Genomic DNA, 21,268 nt, shown 5'->3' on the forward strand with positions numbered 1-21,268 from the left:
CCGAGCATCCAGGGAGAGTAAGAGGGGTAGGTGCTGGGATTTCCCCTAGGCAATTCTTCAATTTACCTAGACCACAGAGGGTAAAGTTTGCTGATCAATTGAAGGAAAGTGTAAGAATTGTCCTTCAAGAAGAGACTAAGAAGATGGAAGCTAGAACCAAACAATTAGTAGAGGCTGAGAGGGAACATTTACTAAGTCAGCTTTCCCACCTCATCCCCAATTTTGATCCAAGCATGCTTAAACCGAAAACTAGCCCCTCTCAAAACCAAGGTCTACAGCAAAGTCCCAAAAATCTAATGTCTGATAAAGCAAGCTGTTCTGGGGCTGAAGGGAGATCCCAACATTTAGAGGATGATACTGCCAAAAATGGGGAACAAGCAGGAAGAAACGGTAACATAACTAAACTTTGAATTCTCTGTTTTTTTAACATTAGACGTCGTTATTATGAATAAACCCGTCGTTTTAAAAACATACCACGACGATTTTATAAATAACCCGTCGTGTTTATTTAAATATCACGTCGTATTTAGTTTACTTGTTTTACACGCCACTAGACGTCGTACTTTGTGGTTTTTAGACGACGGTTTTAGTCCTTAACGACGTAATATACAATTACCACGACATTTATTATTTACCATCGTTTAATAATTTTAAGACGTCCATAATTCTTACATACCATCTTAGGTTATGCCTTACCACGACGTTTTGGTTTAATTTTTTTACTCTCTGTACAATCTGTCTTATATATATATTTCTTTATTATTTAAAACAGAAATCTGGGGCTTTAGATAATCAAGATGAAGAGAAGAAAGAAGAAAATAAAGATGAACAGAAGATGGGAGAAAAAAAAGATGAAGGGAAGAAGGAAGAAAAAAAAGAGAAAAAGATGAAGGCCAAAAGGAAGACACAAATGATGAAGAGAAGAAAGAAGAAAAACAAGATGAAGAAAAGCATGACGAGGAGGTATATTCTCATAACTTTGCCTTTTTAATTTGTTTTTCACATTTCAGACGTCGATATTTTTCTTTAAACCGTCGTTTGTTTTCACATTAGACGTCGGAATTTATTTTCTACGACGTAATAAATTATCTAAAACGACGGTATTTAATTACCGTCGTTTAAATTATAATCAGACGACGTTTTTTAATTTAAATCGTCGTTTTTAATGAATTACCACGTCATTTTATTTTGCTTTATTTCTTTAAACAGGGTAATGAAGTAGTTGATTATTCGAATGTGGAGGTGCCATCTTCCTTACAGTCCCTTTGTCGTTATGTGGAAACAACACTAAAGCCTCAGGAGAAGATCATGACCTTCAACATTGAGAAGGAGGTGTTTGGTGCAGATCGAAGTACCTTCGTCTTGCATGAAGATATTACACAGTTTGCAGTGCATGGAAGAAATTGGGGCTACTGTGGTTGCAGTATATATGAGGTTTGTCCTAATCAAATATCAAACATTATATCATAAGACGTCGGTTGTTTAATTATTGCGCTGTTTTAAACCACTAACCACGTCGTTCTTTTTTTACCGTCGTGATAAATTAGTTATCACGTCTGCTTCTATTTCAATTCGTCGTGTGAAATAGTATAATACGTCGCTTGTGTATAAATAACCGTCGTTTGTTTTATATATTTAGGTGCTTATATGATGTTTTGAGAGAAGCAAATATGTGCAGCGTGGTTGGCTTTATCGACCCTGCTCAAGTTAGTGCCAACGCCGGGTCACTAATGACGATGATCACGAATTGTAGCCAGTCGACTTCAAAAACAGATGGTGAACAGATTTTCATGATGCCTTACAATCCAAAGTTAGTCTCCTTAAAAGGATTTTGTTTGTATGATTTTCACTAATTGACCACTTATAAAACTGTTTAACTAATTCTGTGTCGTTTGAAACATCTAACCACGTCGGTTATTTATTTATTGAGTCGTTTGAAACAACTAACCACGTCGGTAGTTAATTATCGTCGTGATAAATTTATAATAACGTCGATGATTAAGTTATTACGCCGTGTGAAACTATATAATACGTCGGTTTTTATAAATAAACGCTGCGTTTTCCCTCGTGCTGACTTTTATATTAACCGTCGCTTTTTATTTTATTTTTGTGCAGCCGTCATTGGGTCTTGCTGATTGTGAGGGCAAAGAGGGAAACCGTCTATTTTCTGGATCCTCTGCCGAAATCGTGTGGTTGATGAGGAGGGCAAAAACATCGTGAATGTGCTTTAAAAATTTATAATTCCTACATAGGCGACTGCACCGTAAAGCACCAATTTGGAAAACTCGCCAGCACACCAAAGCAACCCAGCAGTGTCGAATGGGGTATTATGTGATGCACTTCATGAGGGAAATCATCATGGATCCTTCCTTGGAGTTTGAGAAGAAGGTAAGAATAAAATTTTCTGAAACATTTTTTGTGGTTTTTTGTATTATCAACGACGGTCATTTAGAATTACCGTCGTTGAATCGATAGACTACGTCGGTTATGAAAAAACGTCGTCTGTGTCTGAATTTCTTTTATTTTGTAAAGCTTAATAATCATTGTTTATGAATTGCGTTTGCCAAGGGAAAAGATCAAGCACCATACCCCCAAGCAGCCATTGATGAAGTCAGGAAAGAATGGGCGAGTTTGTTTGCCTTCATATGGATTAGAGGATTTTTGGAACACTTGATATTTTTATATGTACTAATTTTGTCTATAATATATAATGTACAAATTTTGTCTATAATATACATCCTTTTTTTCCCTGAAAATTTGTTGAGGTTTTCATAATATAAAAGAAAAAACAAATTGCGTAATCGACGTGTAATAACTTTCCAACGACATAATTATGTAAAAAACCGACGTAAAATGATATTTAGACGTGATGGGACGTACATAAGACGTCGTTTTGATGACAATTTCGCCATGGTTTCGCTTTTAAACGACGTCCTTTTGAACAAGTAAGTCGTTTATTAGGGTTTAGGTTAATACCTTATAACGACGGTGATTAGGTCGTGGAATATGTATTTTACGTCTGATGGTGAAACATCCGCCATGGTTTCTCTTTTAAACGACGTCCTTTTTACATGTGAGTCGTTTATTATTATTTACAACGTCGTGGTTTGTTGTTGATATAAGAATATTTTATTATTTTTAATTCAAAATTTTAAAAATAAATTTAAAATAAATTCAAAAAATTCAACTTCAACTCCTATGAAGTCATTGATATATTTTCTTCCCCCTAAAACCCAAAAAAATGCAGTTTGTGTAATAAAAGATTAAAATGTCCAACCTAAATAAAATTGTTTTGATGAGTCATAGCATCACTTACATAGTTTGATGGTTTAGGGTTTAGGATTTGGGGATTAGGTTGTTATTTATTAGGGTTTATGGTTAAAGTATAATTTTTGGGGTTTAGGGTTTATGTTTGTTATTTATTAGGATGTAAAACCATAAACAATTTTATAAAATTAAATTTTACAAATATATAATTTATGGTTTTAAAGTTTAGTGTATTACTTTTAACGACGGTGATTGAGTCGTGGAATATTGAGTTTACGTCGTATGGTGAAAAATACGACGTCGTTTATCTTTTAAACGATGTTTTGTTTACACGTGAGTCGTTTATTATTATTTACAACGTCGGTAGTTAATTAACCCCGCCGTGGTTTGTTGTTGACATAAGAATATTTTATTATTTTTAATTCAAAATTTTAAAAATAAATTTAAAATAAATTCAAAAAATTCAACTTCAACTCCTATGAAGTCATTGATATATTTTCTTCCCCCTAAAACCCAAAAAAATGCAGTTTGTGTAATAAAAGATTAAAATGACCAACCTAAAGAAAATTGTTTTGATGAGTCATAGCAGCACTTACATAGTTTGATGGTTTAGGGTTTAAGGTTTGGGGATTAGGGTTGTTATTTATTAGGGTTTATGGTTAAAGTATAATTTTTGGGGTTTAGGGTTTATGTTTGTTATTTATTAGGATGTAAAACCATAAACAATTTTATAAAATTAAATTTTACAAATATATAATTTATTGTTTTAAAGTTTAGGGTATTACTTTTAACGACGGTGATTGAGTCATGGAATATTGAGTTTACGTCGTATGGTGAAAAATCCGACGTCGTTTCTCTTTTAAACGACGTTTTGTTTACACGTGAGTCGTTTATTATTATTTACAACGTCGGTAGTTAATTAACCCCGCCGTGGTTTTTCATAGTTTTAACGCCTTTTTTGATTTTGCGTGGTACATAGTTTTACCACGACGTCCTTAATGTAATAAGCGTCATGTTTAATGTTAAATTTTAACGACGCGTGTTTTTTCGGTCGATGTTTTAAAAAGCGCGCTTTCTTAAAATATTCGCGGGACCTAAAATTTTCAGATTTGGCTCTTATTTTTATACTTCTAACCCTAAACCCTAAAATTTTCAGATTTCGCGCAACATAATATTTCGCTCTCTCACTTCATCTCTAATTCAAAGTTGGGCCAGGCTGTGTCAAATCCAATTTGGTCATAATCTGTGAGCTCTGCCAACCTGTAAGTACAAACCCTCTCTTCCCCTTGTAAATTCATTGAATGATATATTACGTTGTTTTGTTAAAGGGTTTTAGGTATATGTTTTGCGATCTGTTAATAATGTTGTTGGAGGTATGGGTTCATGGATTTTCTGTTTAATGTTTTCTTGATCACTCTCTGTTATGTTGAATTGGGAATGGATTTCATTTTGTCGGATCTTTTAATCACTCTCTGTTATGTTGAATTGGGAATGGATTTATTGTTTTCATGCTTAGTATATGTTGGTTTCTTGCTTGGTTTCATGTCTATGTTGTGTTCTTAATAGGGTTTTGGGATCTTGAAAATAAACTGGATATCGACGCGTTTTCAGGCATACGACGACGGTTTTTACTTTAAACCGTCGTTTTTATTACTTATACACGACGGTGTTATGTAACTACCGTCGTGGTTATAATTAGACGACGTAAAATCCGTCGTCTATATATGTCAAATACGTCTGTTTTTGTTTAAAAACCGTCGTCTATGTTGTATATTACTTGCTATTAGACTTTATATAATCTGCTATAGTGATGGTCATTGCTTTCCTTTTCACTTTATTATATATAATAGGGTATAGTGTCGGAGATGGATAAGTCATGGATGCACTCGGATAGAAGATCGAAGGCATATGAGTTAGGGGTGGAAGCATTTTTGAACTTTTCTGTAGAAAATCTTCTAACTACCACACATATCCGTTGTCCATGTGTTAAATGTGTTAATTTGAAATTGTTTGGGGTTGGAATTATAAGGGATCACTTATACTTTAATGGAGTTGACCAAAGCTATAAGAATTGGACATTTCACGGAGAACCTTGGGAAGCAACTACTAATGCTAGTAGAAATGTTGAAGAAGATGATGACCATAGTAGGTACAGTTTTGTGTCTGAAGAAATAGAGATGGATGATAATGATTTTGGTGATTTTGGATCTGATCCTTATGAGTTTGCCAATGTGATTGGGGATGGAGATCAACCATTGTACCCTGGTTGTAGAAAGTACACGAAGTTATCGGCATTAGTGAAGTTGTATAATTTGAAGGCAAAATATGGGATGAGTGATGTACTGTTTTGAATTATTGATACTTCAAGGCGATTTGCTTCCTGAAGGAAATACAATACCGGCCTCTATGTATGAGGCAAAAAGACTTTATGTGCATTGGGGCTGAGTTATGAGAAAATGCACGCATTCCCCAATGATTGCATCTTGTATAGGAAGGAGTATGAGGATTTAACTCATTGTCTTAACTATGGTATCTCAAGGTGGAAGGAAGGCAAAGATTCAATCTTGAAAGAGGGTGTGCCAGCGAAGGTGGTGTGGTATTTTCCTCCAATTCCAAGGTTTAAAAGGATGTTTCGATCACATGAGACTGCTAAGAGTTTGACTTGGCATGCTGCTAGAAAATCAATTGACGGTTATATGTCTCATCCATGGATTCCCCGTCTTGGAAACTTCTTGATGATAAATGACCCGAGTTTGGTAATGAGCCGAGAAACTTGAGATTGGCTCTGTCATCTGATGGATTCAATCCCCACAGTTCTCTAAGTAGCAGATACAGAGCAGAGAAGAGAGAGGTTTGCAATTCTTTCTATGGTATGAAGGTCTCTGAAGGTTATTCTTCAAATATAAAAAATCTTGTATCTTTACAAGATTCAAGACTTCTTGGCCTTAAATCACATGATTGTCATACCTTAATGCAACAATTTCTCCCTGTGACAATTCGTTCTGTTTTGGAGAAGCCTGCAAGGTATGCAATAACTCGCTTGTGCTTCTTCTTCAATGCTATATGTGCAAAGATTGATGTTTCCAAGCTAGATAAGTTGGAAGAAGATGTAGTAGTTACTTTGTGTTTGCTTGAGAAGTACTTTCCCCCTTCATTCTTTGATATCATGGTTCATCTAGTAGTACATCTTGTCAGAGAAGTTCGTCTGTGTGGGCCAGTATATTTTAGATGGATGTATCCGCTTGAAAGATATATGAAAGTGCTAAAGGGGTATGTTCAGAATCGTACTCGTCCCGAAGGTTGCATTGTTGAGCGGTATATAGTCTGAAGAAGCTGTAGAGTTTTATACCGAGCATTTATCTGATGTTAGTACAGTTGGAGTGCCTTCAAGCCAAAAGATGGGAGTTTCAAAGCCATTATCAGGTTGCACAAAGTGAGCGAGTTGATCGGGACCTGTTGAACCAAGCACATCTATATGTCTTGGAGAATACGGAGGAAGTCCTACCTTATATCGAGTACGTATGAGTTTTATTCTTTAAGTTTCCATTTTAAATTATTTCTTATGTTTATCTTATATGTTTGGGACCATAATACTTGAATTTTGTGTGTCATGTAGGCAACATATGATCCACATCCAGACCACTTATCCAAAATTTAGAAAGAGAACAAAGTGGCTGCAGGATAAGCACAATAGCACTTTCATTCAATGGCTACGCTTCAAGGTATATGTTATTGAATAACATATTAGACTTTTAATTTTCTTCTTTCTATGTTAGATTGAATTAAGTTATGATTAATTTGCAGGTTCAAAGTGAACTTAATGAGGAAGACAATCATGGCGTATCAGAAAATTTAAGGTGGCTAGCAATGGTCCAAACATGGCAGTGCCATTATATAGGAGCTATCTCATTAAAGGTATTAAATTCAACATCAAGGCACAAGATGATGTGCGGACAACTCAAAATAGTGGAGTTTATTTACTTGCACATACTATGCAAGTTGCTAGTGCCAAGGATAAAACCCAATTCTCTCAAATATGGGTTTCTATGGTGTCATTCAAGAAATTTGGGACCTTGACTACCAAAAGTTTACAATCCCAGTCTTTAGGTGTGATTGGATTGATAATACTTCTGGTCTTGTAGTGGACGAACTTGGATTTACCCTTGTAGATTTGAGTAAAATTGGACATAGGAATGACCAATTTGTTTTGGCTTCTCAAGTCAAACAAGTATTTTTTGTTGACGACCTGATGCATCGTGGTTGGTCGGTAGTGTTATCAATGCCTAATAGAGAATATAATGATGTTATTGGTGATGATGTCTTAGGTGATGTGAGAATTGAGTGTGAGCCATTTACTAGGGGGATGCCAAATGTTGACACATTTGATGAAGTGGTGGTTGAGTTAGGGAGTCAAAATATTCGAGATGGGTGTGAAGATATATGGGTTGAATGATGCTTTTAATTGGCAGTGTATGACATTAATTTTGTAATATATTGTAATGTGATTTCTTCACTTTCATTATACAGGTTTTGGCCACAAAACAATCAGAACAAAAATTACTGGTTCCAGATTACAAAACACGACGGTTTTGATAAAAATGTGAAAAACAAACGTCTGTTCTAATAAATAACGACGTTTTGGAGCATTCAACGACCGCAATATATTTACCGACGTCTTAAAGCAAAGTAACAATGAAGAACCACGACGCTATTGTGAAACAGTAATCCAGGATAACACGTCGGACAAGCATAAAGAACCGCCATGTAATTCAAAATAACACGACTCCAATCCCATAATACCGACGTCTAAAAGATGAGAATTTTAACCTGAACGTTACAAAAGACGACGTCGTCATGAATTTACCACGTCGTAAGTTCTTTAATAAACGAAGTGGAAAAGGATGAATTCACGACGGTATTTGAAGTCCATTAAATTCGTCGACGTTAAGATTTATGAATTAGACGACGTTAATTTTTTTAATGAAGACGAATAATTATTAAACACGACGGTCTTTTTCATGGTACCGACGTTGTATATAGACGACAACGTCGTCCTTATAAATTACTGTGTCGTAATTAATGACCCCATCATTTTTTCCACGTCGTTTATTTTCAAAATATGACGTATAAATTCTGTAATACGGCTCTCATTTATTTGGAACCGACGTTGTTTATTCATTTCAACGTCGTCTAAGTAAATACATACGTCGTAATTAATGAACCTGACATCTATTTCCACGTCATAATTCGTAGAAAAATCGAAGTGGAAAATATATTTTACGACGGTATTTGAAGTCCATTAAACTTGTCGACGTTAAGATATATGAATTAGACGACGTCAATTTTTTAAATGAAGACGTATAAATTATTAAAGACGACAGTCTTTTTAATGGTGAAGACGTTGTATATAGACTACAACGTCGTCATTATAAATTACTGTGTCGTAATTAATGACACCATCTTTTTTCACGTCGTTTATTTTCAAAATATGACGTATAAATTCTGTAATACGGCTCTCATTTATTTGGAACCGACGTTATTTATCAAATTCAACGTCGTCTCTGTAAATATATGCGTCGTAAGTAATGACCCTGACATCTATTTCCACGTCATAATTCATAAAAAAATCGAAGTGGAAAATTTATTTTACGACGGTTGTGGGAAATGTTGTGACGTAGTAGGTGTCAATAACGTCGTCTATTATGATTGTAAAGACGTCGTATTTATATTTGTCATCTGTTTCCTTTTTAACGACGTTTTTTTTGTTGGAGTTGGTCGTCTATTCTCATCCTCGACTGTTTTTTATGTCTTTTTGCAGCACAAAGACGTTGGTTTTTATTTTTTGATGACGTTTTTTGTTTTAACAACGACGGTTATTCACCGTCGTGGTTTTGTTATGGAAAAGATGTCGTAGATTCCACGACCATTTGAAAACAGAATACACGACATGTGAATTCCCGTCGTGGTTTTCCTTTTTTGTAGTAGTGTGTCCCATAGCCATTTTGTTGTTTTAATATGTTTTTTCTTGGATCAAAGTTATTTCGATATGTTTAGACATCAGTTCTTTGAATCATTCATCGGTTTTCTTTTTCCCATTTCCCATTCGGTTTGCAAACCGTCACTCTTGTAAACCTTGACTCCGTCACTCTTGGAAGAGTCTTTGCATGTTGAACTGAAGGAGAGAGCTCATCTTCTTGAAAAGTAACAAATATCTAGATTTAGGACTAAAAATTGACCATTTCAAAAAAAGGAAAGAAAAGAAAATTAGTGTTGAAAAAGGAGTAGAAATTCACCTCTGCCCCTGAGAGCATTAAGCCTATTAACCACATCTGCACTACCATAAACATAAACACACTAATAAATCCTCAAAATTCAGAAACACAAATACCCACTAAAAAAAAAATTTATGATTTTGACAGAGAGTGAATTCATTGATGAACAAGAGAAATTTCATTAAATTACCTTTCAGACAAATTCAAAATGCCATCAACAACAGCAAGAACTTGTCCCATACGTTTTATTTCTACAACTAGTCAAACAAAAACCATGAATCGCTAAGCAAAACTCATTCAAATGAAAGATTTGTAACATAGATCTAGCCCAAACCAGAAAATGGGTTAGATTTACAAACACAATACCAAGAATTAAATTTAAAACTAGACCAAGAAATCCAGACACAACACAATACCAAGAAAAAGACGAGAATTATCACCAAAAAAATAATAGACAAAAGGGGTGCCTAAAGATTTGAAACAGAAAAAGAGAGAATTATAACCACGAGCATCTCCAACCGATATGTCAAAAGTGCCACATAGACATTTAACGGCTAGAAATAACATCTCACATCACTCCAACCGATGTGTCAAAGCTGATGTGGAATAAAGGTTGGAGGTTGAGGGAAAATTATAGAGTGGTACAGTATCACCACGTCAGTTGGTGATACTCCCACTCAGAATTTACCACGTGTCTCTATTAAAAGAAACTTTTAATTGTTTTTCCAGGAGGATATTAGTTTCAATTTTACCCTTTAGGAATAAATTAAAATAAAAAAAAGAAGAATGTAGCGGCCAATGTTGGCACTCGGCAGTGCCCTACCCCTTGTTGCCGCCCCTCCCCCTTTTCCTTCATCTTTGTTTCGCCTCTATCTCTCTCTTGTTCCACGAATCACTTTATTTTGTAGTTGTCTTTTATCTTCACATTCCAAAGATGTATGGAGGAATTGTATATTTTTTACTCACGTTGGAAGTCTATCTTCATTGCATAATACTTGTGAAAGATGTATGAAGGATTTGATGAACCAATTTCAACATGTCGACAAAGTTATTAATAGACAATCAAAGGAAGAAATTTTGAAGAACCGGTTAAGGCTCAAGACAACAATAGAGTATGTTTGTTAGCTTACATATCAAGCATGTGCTTTTAGGGGTCATGATGAATCTTTGGATTCTAAAAATCGTGGAAATTTTATTGAAATAATAAAGCATACAACAAAGTTTAATGATGAGGTGGCTGGAGTGGTTTTAGAGAATGCGCCATTGAACCAGTCGAAAAATTCCTAGTTCCGCCATTGCCAACGATCAATGTCGTGTTCATGGTCAGGACACTTTCGTAACACGGTCAACTCATACTATGGGTCAACTAATGTGTTAATTCAATTATAATTCATATAAAATTAATAAAGTTCAAAACTCTTTATATCTGTCTGAAATGCAGTGCATCTACATATATATATATATAAAGCAAAAGGTAGAAAATGGTAAAACATTCAAAATATCATAAAATGCCCTTGGTTAATGCAAACATTAAGAATTGAAATTATTAATTAAATGAGGATAATATGGTAAATTCACACTTTTTCATATTAAAAAAATTAAAATTAAAAGAAAAATTAGATAATGGATCATATTTTTATGGAACACAACTACCCATTATCTTTTTTTAATTTTAAAATAAATTTAAATTTTTTGAAAAAGCCTCTCGCAGCATGGAAGCGCGTGCTGAGAGGCTAGTGTGGAAAATAACTCAATATTGTTTTAAATTCTCTCCAACGTAGGTGTGGAAAAATGCAAGTCATCCAATGGAATATTTCTCGTGGAATTTTCATCCTTTTTTTTCTTATATATATATATATATATATATATATATTTCCAATAAAGGAAAACCTCAACTTGCATGGATACTCCATCAAGCCTAACTGTCAGAGTGTCGGACACCTGTGTCCAACGATCAACATCGTGTCCATGGTCAAGACACTCTCACAACATGGTCAACTCATATTCTGGACCAACAAATGTGTTAATTCACTATATAGTATTGTGAAATTGGAGTATGAACATCAATATTTTATTTTATTTTTAAATGTACAATTTTTTTAAAAAATTCCCATGTCTTCGTGTCCTAGTTTTTTTTAAATTTACCTTTTCCCATATTCCCATATCGCGTATTCATGTCGCCATACTAACATAGACTTTCACACCAGTAATTAATTATTTTAATTCCAAAATCTGCATGCAAACATGTACATCAAAAAACTGTTTTGACTAAAACACGTAATCACCCGAATAAAGATTTCCAAAAAATATAATAATCTATACAAAAAAGTTCCACAACATTCCCTTTTTAGTTTTCCGGGTTTTTCACAACAATAGTCCCTCAACTATACATGTTTTTGCATTTGGGTCACTGAACTCAATTATTAGTTGCAGAGGTCACTCAACTAGGCGTTTTGTTGCACTATTAGTCCCTATGTCAAACTCTGTTAAATTTTCTGTCAAAAATGAGGGTAAATTCGGAAATTCATCCACAACCCTCTCCTTCCTCCACAATCCTCTGTTGCCGCAACAGTCGTGACAAAGCCCGCTACCACAACACAACCCACACCCACCATTTCTCTGCTCACTATGTCTCCTTCAATGCCGACCGTTCCTCTGCTGTCGCCGTTGACTCCGAGTCCTACACCCTCTATGAGATAGTCTACCGATCCAACTCCAGCGGCCTCCTCGACGTCCAGCACGACATGGCCGCCCTCAAGAACTATGACGGCAAGTATTGGCGCGACCTATTCGACTCCCGCGTCGGCAAGACCACCTGGCTCTAAGGCTCCAAAGCATCTTGAGCAAGAAGGAGTGGGTCTTACCCGAGATCGACATGACGATATCGTCTCCGCTCGAAGGTAACTCCAATCTCTTCTGGGATGAGCGTATGCCGACTCCAAATCCTTTGATCGAACCCCAACAAATGATTTAGGGATTTCCATTGGAATTTCATTATCTGGAATTTCCATTGCTTCTTGGTTCAATCTGATCAAGTCATCATGCTTACACCTCAGACTTGGAAATTTTATTTTATTAAAGTTCAATTAGTTTACAACTTACCTGATACAGAATGCACATAAGGAAAAGAAAATTTTTAATTCAACTTTTAGAAAGAAAACAGAAATCTCAAATACATTTGACTGGGGATTAGCCACACCGATTTACTTGGCCAACTCTTTGAATAGTTTTGCAGCAGTTTGATTGGGAAGTGCCTGACTGGGTTATATTTCCTCCATTCATCAACTATCACGGGACTTGTTTGCTGGTAGAATGCAAGACTTCATAATCCTTCCTCCATTCATTGGGTTGAGGCAATGGAGGATTGTGGAGGAGAGGGAGGGTTGTGAATGAATTTCCGAATTTACCCTCATTTTTAACGGAAAGAGTCACAGACTTGACGGAATGACTAATGGTGCAATAAAACACCTAGTTGAGTGACCTCTGCAACTAATAATTGAGTTCAATGACCCAAATACAAAAACGGGTATAATTGAGGGACCATTGCTACGAAAAACCCTAGTTTTCCATTAGGCTTAAATGCTACAGTGCCCCTTGAAACATTAGTCAATTCTCACTTTACCCCCTGAAAGTTAAAGTGACCCACATTGCCCCTTTGACCAAGGTTTGATGTTCTACATTGCCTCTACCGTTAACTCCATCCGAAAGTCCGTTAAGTTTGATGACGTAGCAGGGGTATTTTAGTAATTTTGTGTACATAGGTTTTTTAATTGCTTAAAAAACATTAAAATAAAATAGATTTTAGAAGGGGCAAAACAAAAAAAAAAAAACCCAACCCATCCCTTCTCCCCAATGGCACCAAGTGCTCCCCTTCCTTCTCTCGTCCTTGTAACCCCTACGCACTGTAAACCCAAAGCTCCCCAACCCGCAACCCACCTTTCTCCCTATGCAGAACTTGGAAAGCCATCACCCCACCCAACCCATCCCTCCTGCGCAGTAACCAGTAACCTATTCCTCCACCACCCCCAACCTCGCAACCCACCCCTCCTGCAGAGAACCCAAAACCCATCGCCTCTGTAAACCACTCTCCTGGCGGAACCCAAAACCCACCCCTCTGCAAAAATCAAACAACAACCCTCCCTCTGTTTTCTACCCCACTCCCACAGAACGCCAATCCCCATACCCATTAATCAGCTTTTAAGTTTCATGCCTCCCATCCCAAAACAACGAAGAGAGAGAGAGAGAGAGAGAGAGAGAGAGAGAGAGAGAGAGAGAGAGAGAGAGTTGGGCTGCCAATTATCTCCATCTAGAAGAATATAATTATTTTGGAAACAACATTTTTGTTATTCCCAGAAAAATAGCAAGCAGCCCCTCTTTGGTACATTCATGTATATATTGAAAAGTGTTTGCTACAGTTTTTCTTTGACAGGATAATCCAGCCTAGCTGCTTCTTGAAGTATCAAGAAATTGGTACAAAAACTTGTCTGAGTGTGAGAGGTTTCGGATCATAACAATTCATCAAACCTTATCAAATGTTTTCCTTTGCTGTTTTTCTTTATGGCCAAAGCCTCTTGGGTGTTTGTGGATTGTTTCAATAGCTGAAGAAATGTTTATATTTCTATGGCAACTAAGCTTGCCTTCATTTAGAAGGTCATATGATCAAGCGAAATGAAAAAGGTAAACATGTAGCAATATTATGCAATCTTAAGCATTGTGCTGCTTAATGTTTGAGTTGTTGGCTAGAACTCTGTACTGGAACAACATGATTTGTTCTACAAGGACGACAAAAGGTTGATATTCTCTCAGCTTGCAATCTTGTAAACTATTTTGGGAAAATGGTTCTTGGGGTTCTGGTGTTGGTCAGATCACTGTGTATCAGGAAGGTTAGTTTAAGATATGAGAGAGAGAGAGAGAGAGAGAGAGATCAATTTTTTAAAGTTTTAAATTTTATGTTTGTATTTTGATTTTTTAAAGTAATTACTTTTTTATTAATTTTTTATCCATGATGGAGGTGGGCTCCACTTTGCCACATTACCCACTCAAATTTATGAATAAAAAACTTAGGTACACAAAATTACTACAACACCCCTACCACATCATCAAACTTAACAGATTTTTGGATGGAATTGACGGTAGGGGACACTGTGGAACATCAAACCTTGGTCAAAGGGGCGAAGTGGGTCACTTTAACTTCTAGGGATTAAGTGAAAATTGACAAATGTTTCAAGAGGCAATGTAGCATTTAAGCTTTTCCATTATTTACAACTTCTGGATGGACACTCCAACTTCCCAATCAACCAGTCAATGCATTGAAGCTGTACGTTATTGACTTTCAACTGGAGCCGCAGGTTCTTAATTTAATTCATGTCTGTCAAATAAAAAATAAAGCAAAAATAGAGCAGTCAAAATTGTATTAGTGAAAGGAACATGACTCTAAGTAGAAACTCTTACTTCCAACGATAAAAAAAATAGAAACTTTTACTTTCATTTCAATTATAGTTTTACATGTATGTATAAATTTTCTTATTATATTTTTATTGAATTATTTTATGTACTTATTAAATTGTAATTTATAAAATGATGATTTCTAAAAGTGTTATTAGTAAAAATCATAATGAACTTGTGTAAAGAGCCATGTGACACTGTGACAGGGATAGGAATTAAAGGGTTAGCTTCAGGTCCCAGGTCGAAGAAAAATAAGCTTCAGTCCAAAAAAGATGAAAGGCTGCTGCTGACTGAGTCTTTACAGCGACATTAAATTAATATTCCAATTCTGATCTATCAATATCAATATTGGATGACTTGTCCTTTCTTTGTTTCTTCGTCTAAGGACTTATCAAAATTTTTACATAACCTCAATGAACTTTCCTGGTTGGTGATGCAGGCACTTACACAGCACATGGTCATTTTAATGTGCCCGGAGACTACTTGTTTACTGTATGTATCAGAAATCATTAAGTACAGTCTATTTATCTACTATGTAATTGTGGAAGTAGCACCGATCATACAATTGTTTTACAATTTTTGTGATGTGTTTTGGGAGCTATATTTTATTTCCTCTACTACTACGTTCGGATTGTTAGTTTTCGTTCTTCTAATGCTTTTAGCTTTCTTTGACAAACTTGTAATCTTGTACGTAATCAATCAAGTTCAAGGAATTTAGGCTAGTTTAAATATGCATTCAAAATGATTACAGAAATCGAGATCAACCTTGTCATGGCTTAAATAGAATTAAGATCCTTGAAGGTAAAAATCATTCATTTTATTCTCACGCGAGTCCAGCCTTTGTCAGCTGTAAACTTTCTATTCTAATGTTCTTTGTCTCATTGTGAAGCCAATGTTTGGCTGCCAGCTGGGGAAATTTAGGGCAGACTTCTTTTTGGGTAAAAAGGGAGGCTACAACATTGAGAGAAAATTTGACAGCTTCTTCCTCTGCATTTTCTTCTTATGAGAGGTGTGCATTTTGCATTGTGAAATTTTGACAATTGGTTTTTAAAATCTACTTCGATCTTTAAAATCAGCTTTGAGTTGTTGAATGCGCATTTTCTCTTGGAATTTAGATTTCTGAAGTTACAGAAAAAAGGGCTACCGTCCACTTGGGGTCGTTGGATTTGGAAGATGACTTATTCTTATCTCCTGTATCTGTCTAAGCCGAATCTGCCAGTTCGTTCCTTCCAACACTCATATTGATATTGCATGACAAGTTCAAAACCTCATTGAGCAGAACGCTGATTTCCACCATTCTCTTTCAAATAGAAACAGTAACAAAGCTTAGCTTCCAAGTAATTTATTCAGTTTGCCTGACTCTAAACATCTGCCCTGTATTGCAAATTATGTCATCGTAATGCAATCTTCTCAAAAGATATAATATACCAGCTTCTGTGCAGTAGCAAAGTTGATCCAAGGGATTCATAATTTATATTTACCAATTTACCATGCTGTAGAAACATCTATATTATTCTTTCAGCTATCTTGCCAAACAAAAAATATATATGCGTGTGTATATAGAGAGGGAGTAGAGATGATATATGAACATAAATGTTTGAGAGTCAAGACAGTTTGCTCAGTTTCTCTCATTTCTGTTGTCCCAGTAAGTTGAATCAGGATTGACTGGATAGAGATCATGAGCAGATGTAGATGAACCAGTCCAAGGCCCTTCAGTTGACGCGGTTTGTGTCTGGCTCTCACCAGTTTTCCTTCCGAAACTGGGTTCAAAATGTTTCCTCATTTCTTCCATCTCATCAGTTGAGGCATTTGGATCTGAGACCAATTCCTGAACAGCAGCCCTGCCTTCAAGCATGCTAACAACTGAAGACATGGTAGGCCTAACTGTTGAAGTGACATTGCAGCAGAGGAGAGCCACATTGATTGTAAGCATCATCTCTTCTTCGTTGAAGTCTGAGCCCAACCTTGGATCCACTAGGTCCATCAATTTCCCTTGCCCTTTTAGTAGTTGTGCCTAGAAACATATATTGTCAGAGATAATTTGTCTTTACAAATAATTTCACTGATCTTACATATATTGTCAGAGAAAGATAATGTCAAATGAAGCCAGACTTGATTTTGGATCATCATTAGAACTATTGCAGTATCAGTCACCTTCCCTCAGCCACAAACATAGAATAGAGATCAACAGTATCAGATTAAATAAGGAAGCAGTAGAATCATGTTACCCAATCAAGAAGATAAAAGCTTTTTTCCTTTGCTCTGTAAGTGGTGTTGTTCCTCCCACTAGCAATTTCCAATACAAGAATTCCAAAGCTATAAACATCTGCTTTATCAGTCAGATAACCCCGCATTGCATATTCAGGCGCCATATATCCACTGCAAAAAATGGCTCATGATTTCCCCATATTTAGCTTAGCGAAATACTAAAATACTACGAAGTTTCTTTAACAGTACAGATCTAGTTAAGTTTGAAACTTATCGTCGGGGTGGAAGAAATCAAAATAAAAGTATAGGAAGAAAAAAAATAGCACAGGGACTCACTAAGTTCCAGCAATACGGGTGCTAATGTGTGTATTATCCTCTTCATCAAGCTTGGCCAATCCAAAGTCAGATATCTTTGGGGTAAGATTTTTATCAAGCAGCACATTAGTAGCCTTGATGTCTCTATGAACGACCTTCAATCTTGATTCCTCGTGGAGGTAAGCCAAACCTCTAGCTATACCAACACAGATCTTGTGCCTTGTTGGCCAATCCAACTTCAACTGACTTTCTTCTGCCCCTTCAATTTGTCAAATTACTCAAAGTTAGTTATAAGGGACATAATTTTATGTATAAGATCTTTTATACCCATCTGCATGAACCAAATGAAGTTTAGGCATACAAGAGTAATATTTACCAAACAGAGCACGAGCAAGGCTATTATTTTCCATGTACTCATAGACAAGCAATAGTTGATTTCCTTCAATACAGCATCCGTGAAGCTTGACAAGATGAGGGTGTTGCAGAGCAGAAATCATGCCTATCTCATTCAAGAATTCACGATTCCCTTGCTTTGATTTGGAAGAAAGCTGCTTGACAGCAATTGCGGTGCCATCTGATAGAAGGCCCTGCATTTGAGAAACAGAGTTAAAATCCCTTCACTAAAAAGCAGAGCAACTTTAGTAACAATGCTTACAATTAATCAAGTAAGCCCAAATGCAATAAATAAGAAATAATGGTTCCACAGATTACCTTGTAAACAGGACCAAAACCACCTTCTCCAATCTTATTGGCTTTGTCAAAGTTGTTTGTGGCATCTTTGAGTTGCCTGAAGCTAAATTTACCAGTTTGCAGGTCCACGCCCTTTAAATCTATGTAAGAAGCAAACTCATATAAGAAATTGTCTACCGAATTTCTTATATGAGACTGATTCAAGGCCTAGAATTTAACAAGTAACTGGATCTATAGGTAGGCAGACTTTGCATCAAAGGTTTCAACAGTATAATATATTCTGGCAGCATCAAGGCGTTAGAAAGTTCAATATCTAAATAAATATCAACTTACAAAGTGTGCCTAAATATATACGAAAAGTACATAAAAAATAACAGCATAAACTGTACGTACCATCCTCCAAAGTATTTTGTTGTCCTAGGAGGCCTGTCCTCCAAAGAATACCAAAAATCAGTAATATAATGAAGACTCCTCCAGCCACAATTCCAACTACTGCACCTACAGATATGCCACTTCCACCAGGTGCAGGTGATGTCACAGGTGATGTTACAGGTTCTGTTGGGGGTACAAAGTCTGCCGGAAGAAGTGTAGGTTTATTAGAGTAAATGCGAATGTAATAGATAAGAGAGTGCATTATTCAAACAGCTACCTAAAGCCGGATCTCTTAATTGTGTTGTAATATTAATACCTAAAGCCGGATATTTACATATGAGAAAATCGCAATAGCTGATATAAGAGTGTAAACTTACTAGGATCTACCGAAATAGCTGATATAAGAGGACCATAAACTCCTCTAAGAGGGATACCCGTCGTCCCTTTCCCAGCCCAATAGAAACGGATCTCCAAGGTACCACTAGTTACAGCAGCATTAAATTTCTTTATGACTGCCTTACCAATCCCACCAGCTTCATCCGCAATATTGAAATCCTTCTGCACTAGTCTCCCCTGCAATATCCTAGTTTTGTTACATAACATTTCATGATCGTAATGTGGTATATTTTTTCAGCCTTGACTGCAACCTATTTTACATGTTATTACTAGAAATTCATAAACATTTGAATTAACCAGGAACTAAACAGCGTCTATTGACCTTTACCTGAATGTAAACATCAAATATACGCCTTCCTAGGCTTTTATATGTTTTGCCATTTGTAAACCCTGTCTCTGCAAAATGGAGGTGTACAGTGTAGGTTCCATTTCCCAGACAAAACCCGTAATAAGTTAGAGAGATGGGAGAAAGGCGTGCATTCATGTACAGTTGTGGATTGGCCATGGAGAGTATAGATTTATTATTTTGGATTAAGTTGTCTTGACGGTCATCATCAGGAAAGTAACCAGTGCTGCTTAAAGCCCAATTTGTTGGGCTCTGGTGAAACGATGAAGGTCCAACAAAATCTGTGTCACCATCAAACTTGGACCCATTAATAGTTACTGCTTCTCCACCACAATTTATGCGGAGTTCGTACCAAGCTACAACGAAAGCAAAAGGGGATTAGTGGCCATACGGAGAGATTACTTCTTTATCTCTTCTATTTCATTTCAAAGGAACCGTCAGAGGATTAGTCGACATTTTAAGCAAAAGGACTGCACATGCAGGTTCATGATGGGTCTGCCTCCAGCTCCCCAAAAAAAAAAAATTCAAAGATAAATAAATATATCTTGAAGCAATATGTGGAAACCCAACTTACTTTTTGGACATTTTGCACTTCCTAAACATGAAACAGTTTTTCTGATAGGATAATGCAGGATCCAGAAGAAGTCAGCAAGATAACATCATAAATGAAAATAAGTTATAAAATAAGAATTAAGAATACACAGTTGGAATGCCAAGTAAATTTATCTATGAATGCTTTCAGGGGATTAATTTGTAACTTACGAGCTTGAAAAGCTTGAAAACAAGTTCCTGTAGAAATTAACACAAATTGAAAATTGGAGTTTGATCTACAAGACACAAACAGAGTAAACTCAAGCTAATGAAAGACATTCTTACGCGCCGCCTTGTGATTTACAACTTGTGTTCCCTATGGGGAAGTCGTTATATGAAAGATCACTGCACAAAAGGGGATATTACGTAAATTCCTTTCCAAATGCAGTACGTGAATAGAAAATAAAATGAGGAGCAAGAGGTAGGTATTAACATGGTTGGACTGAAGTTTTTGATATCATGGTTAATTCTGAAAATCCAATATTAAAACACACAACCAAACTTCATGAATCATGAGCAGAAAATTGTTAGCAACTTTCACCATTCATAGTCATAGCCTCATAAGTGCCTGAGCTCTAACAACTGTCCAAGTTAAGCCAAGTTCAGCTTAAAATTTCCATGTTCTGAATTTGGTCAAGCTACCCGCATCTCATAACATATACCAAGATGATAACGGTCCACCCCCAGTAGGGGCATAGCCATCATTTAATTTCAGGATGCCCTCCTCCCTTGGAATTACCTTCTATGTTGATTAGGTCAATCTCTCCAACTGATGCATCCACTAAACTTCGTTGAATATGTCGAATCCTATCCTTCCTTGTTTTCCCACACATCCATCTTGACATTCTCATTTCTGCCACACTCATTTTATGAACATGTTGTTTTCTAATTGCCTAGAATTTCGTCCCATATAGCATGGCTGGTCTACCAGTATATGCAAAGAATGATTTGGAGATATGAGGGAAACCTTGAAAAGGCTTAGGCATCATAAAACTTAGTAAACATTTTAGGATACTTCAAAAACTTCAAAATCTTACATAACAAGGAATAGCTACAATTCTAAGAATGCTATCAACAATTTTAATATCAATGATCATGCGAAAATGTTTATTAATGCCTATTTCATGAGTATAATTGTAAGTCAAGCTCCAGTACGAAAAGTCATGTCATAACGCATGCACTATGCTTTATCCAGTAATAGACAGCATAAATTTCCTTACTAAGTAACTAAATATTAGAATTTGGAAGAGAAGCTTACGAGTTTTCTCTCGCCCAAGTAGGCACTGGTCCAGTCAGCAAGTTTCCAGTTAAGAATCTAAACATAATTGGTACAGGAAAAACGGCATAAATTACTAGAAAGGGGGTA

The 21,268-nt window shown here is 36.1% G+C and overlaps 1 protein-coding gene across 1 annotated transcript; it reads right to left on the reverse strand.

The window, feature by feature from the left end:
* Positions 1-16,391: 16,391 nt before the first annotated feature.
* Positions 16,392-20,604, reverse strand: LOC148918743 (putative leucine-rich repeat receptor-like serine/threonine-protein kinase At3g14840). The gene is made up of 11 exons (XM_089048693.1): positions 20,545-20,604; positions 20,074-20,138; positions 19,886-19,926; positions 19,294-19,667; positions 18,947-19,142; positions 18,591-18,770; positions 18,219-18,337; positions 17,884-18,094; positions 17,529-17,766; positions 17,213-17,363; positions 16,392-16,998 (listed from the first exon to the last, which is right to left on the reverse strand). Exons 1-11 carry the CDS (start codon positions 20,602-20,604, stop codon positions 16,603-16,605), a joined length of 2,031 nt encoding a protein of 676 aa, XP_088904819.1. The 3' UTR covers positions 16,392-16,602.
* Positions 20,605-21,268: the final 664 nt, after the last annotated feature.

This window comes from Prunus mume, linkage group LG3 (genome assembly GCF_029339155.1).
Source record: "Prunus mume cultivar Tortuosa linkage group LG3, ASM2933915v1, whole genome shotgun sequence".
Classification (NCBI taxonomy): Eukaryota; Viridiplantae; Streptophyta; class Magnoliopsida; order Rosales; family Rosaceae; genus Prunus; species Prunus mume.

Coding starts and splice junctions, on each gene's coding strand:
- LOC148918743 (XM_089048693.1), bottom strand. CDS start 20,604: ATGGCTATGCCCCTACTGGGGGTGGACCGTTATCATCTTGGTATATGT. Junction 18,771..18,946: donor AGCTATTTCGGTAGATCCTA/GTAAGTTTACAC, acceptor TTCTTCCGGCAG/ACTTTGTACCCCCAACAGAA. Junction 17,767..17,883: donor CCTTGCTCGTGCTCTGTTTG/GTAAATATTACT, acceptor GACAAATTGAAG/GGGCAGAAGAAAGTCAGTTG.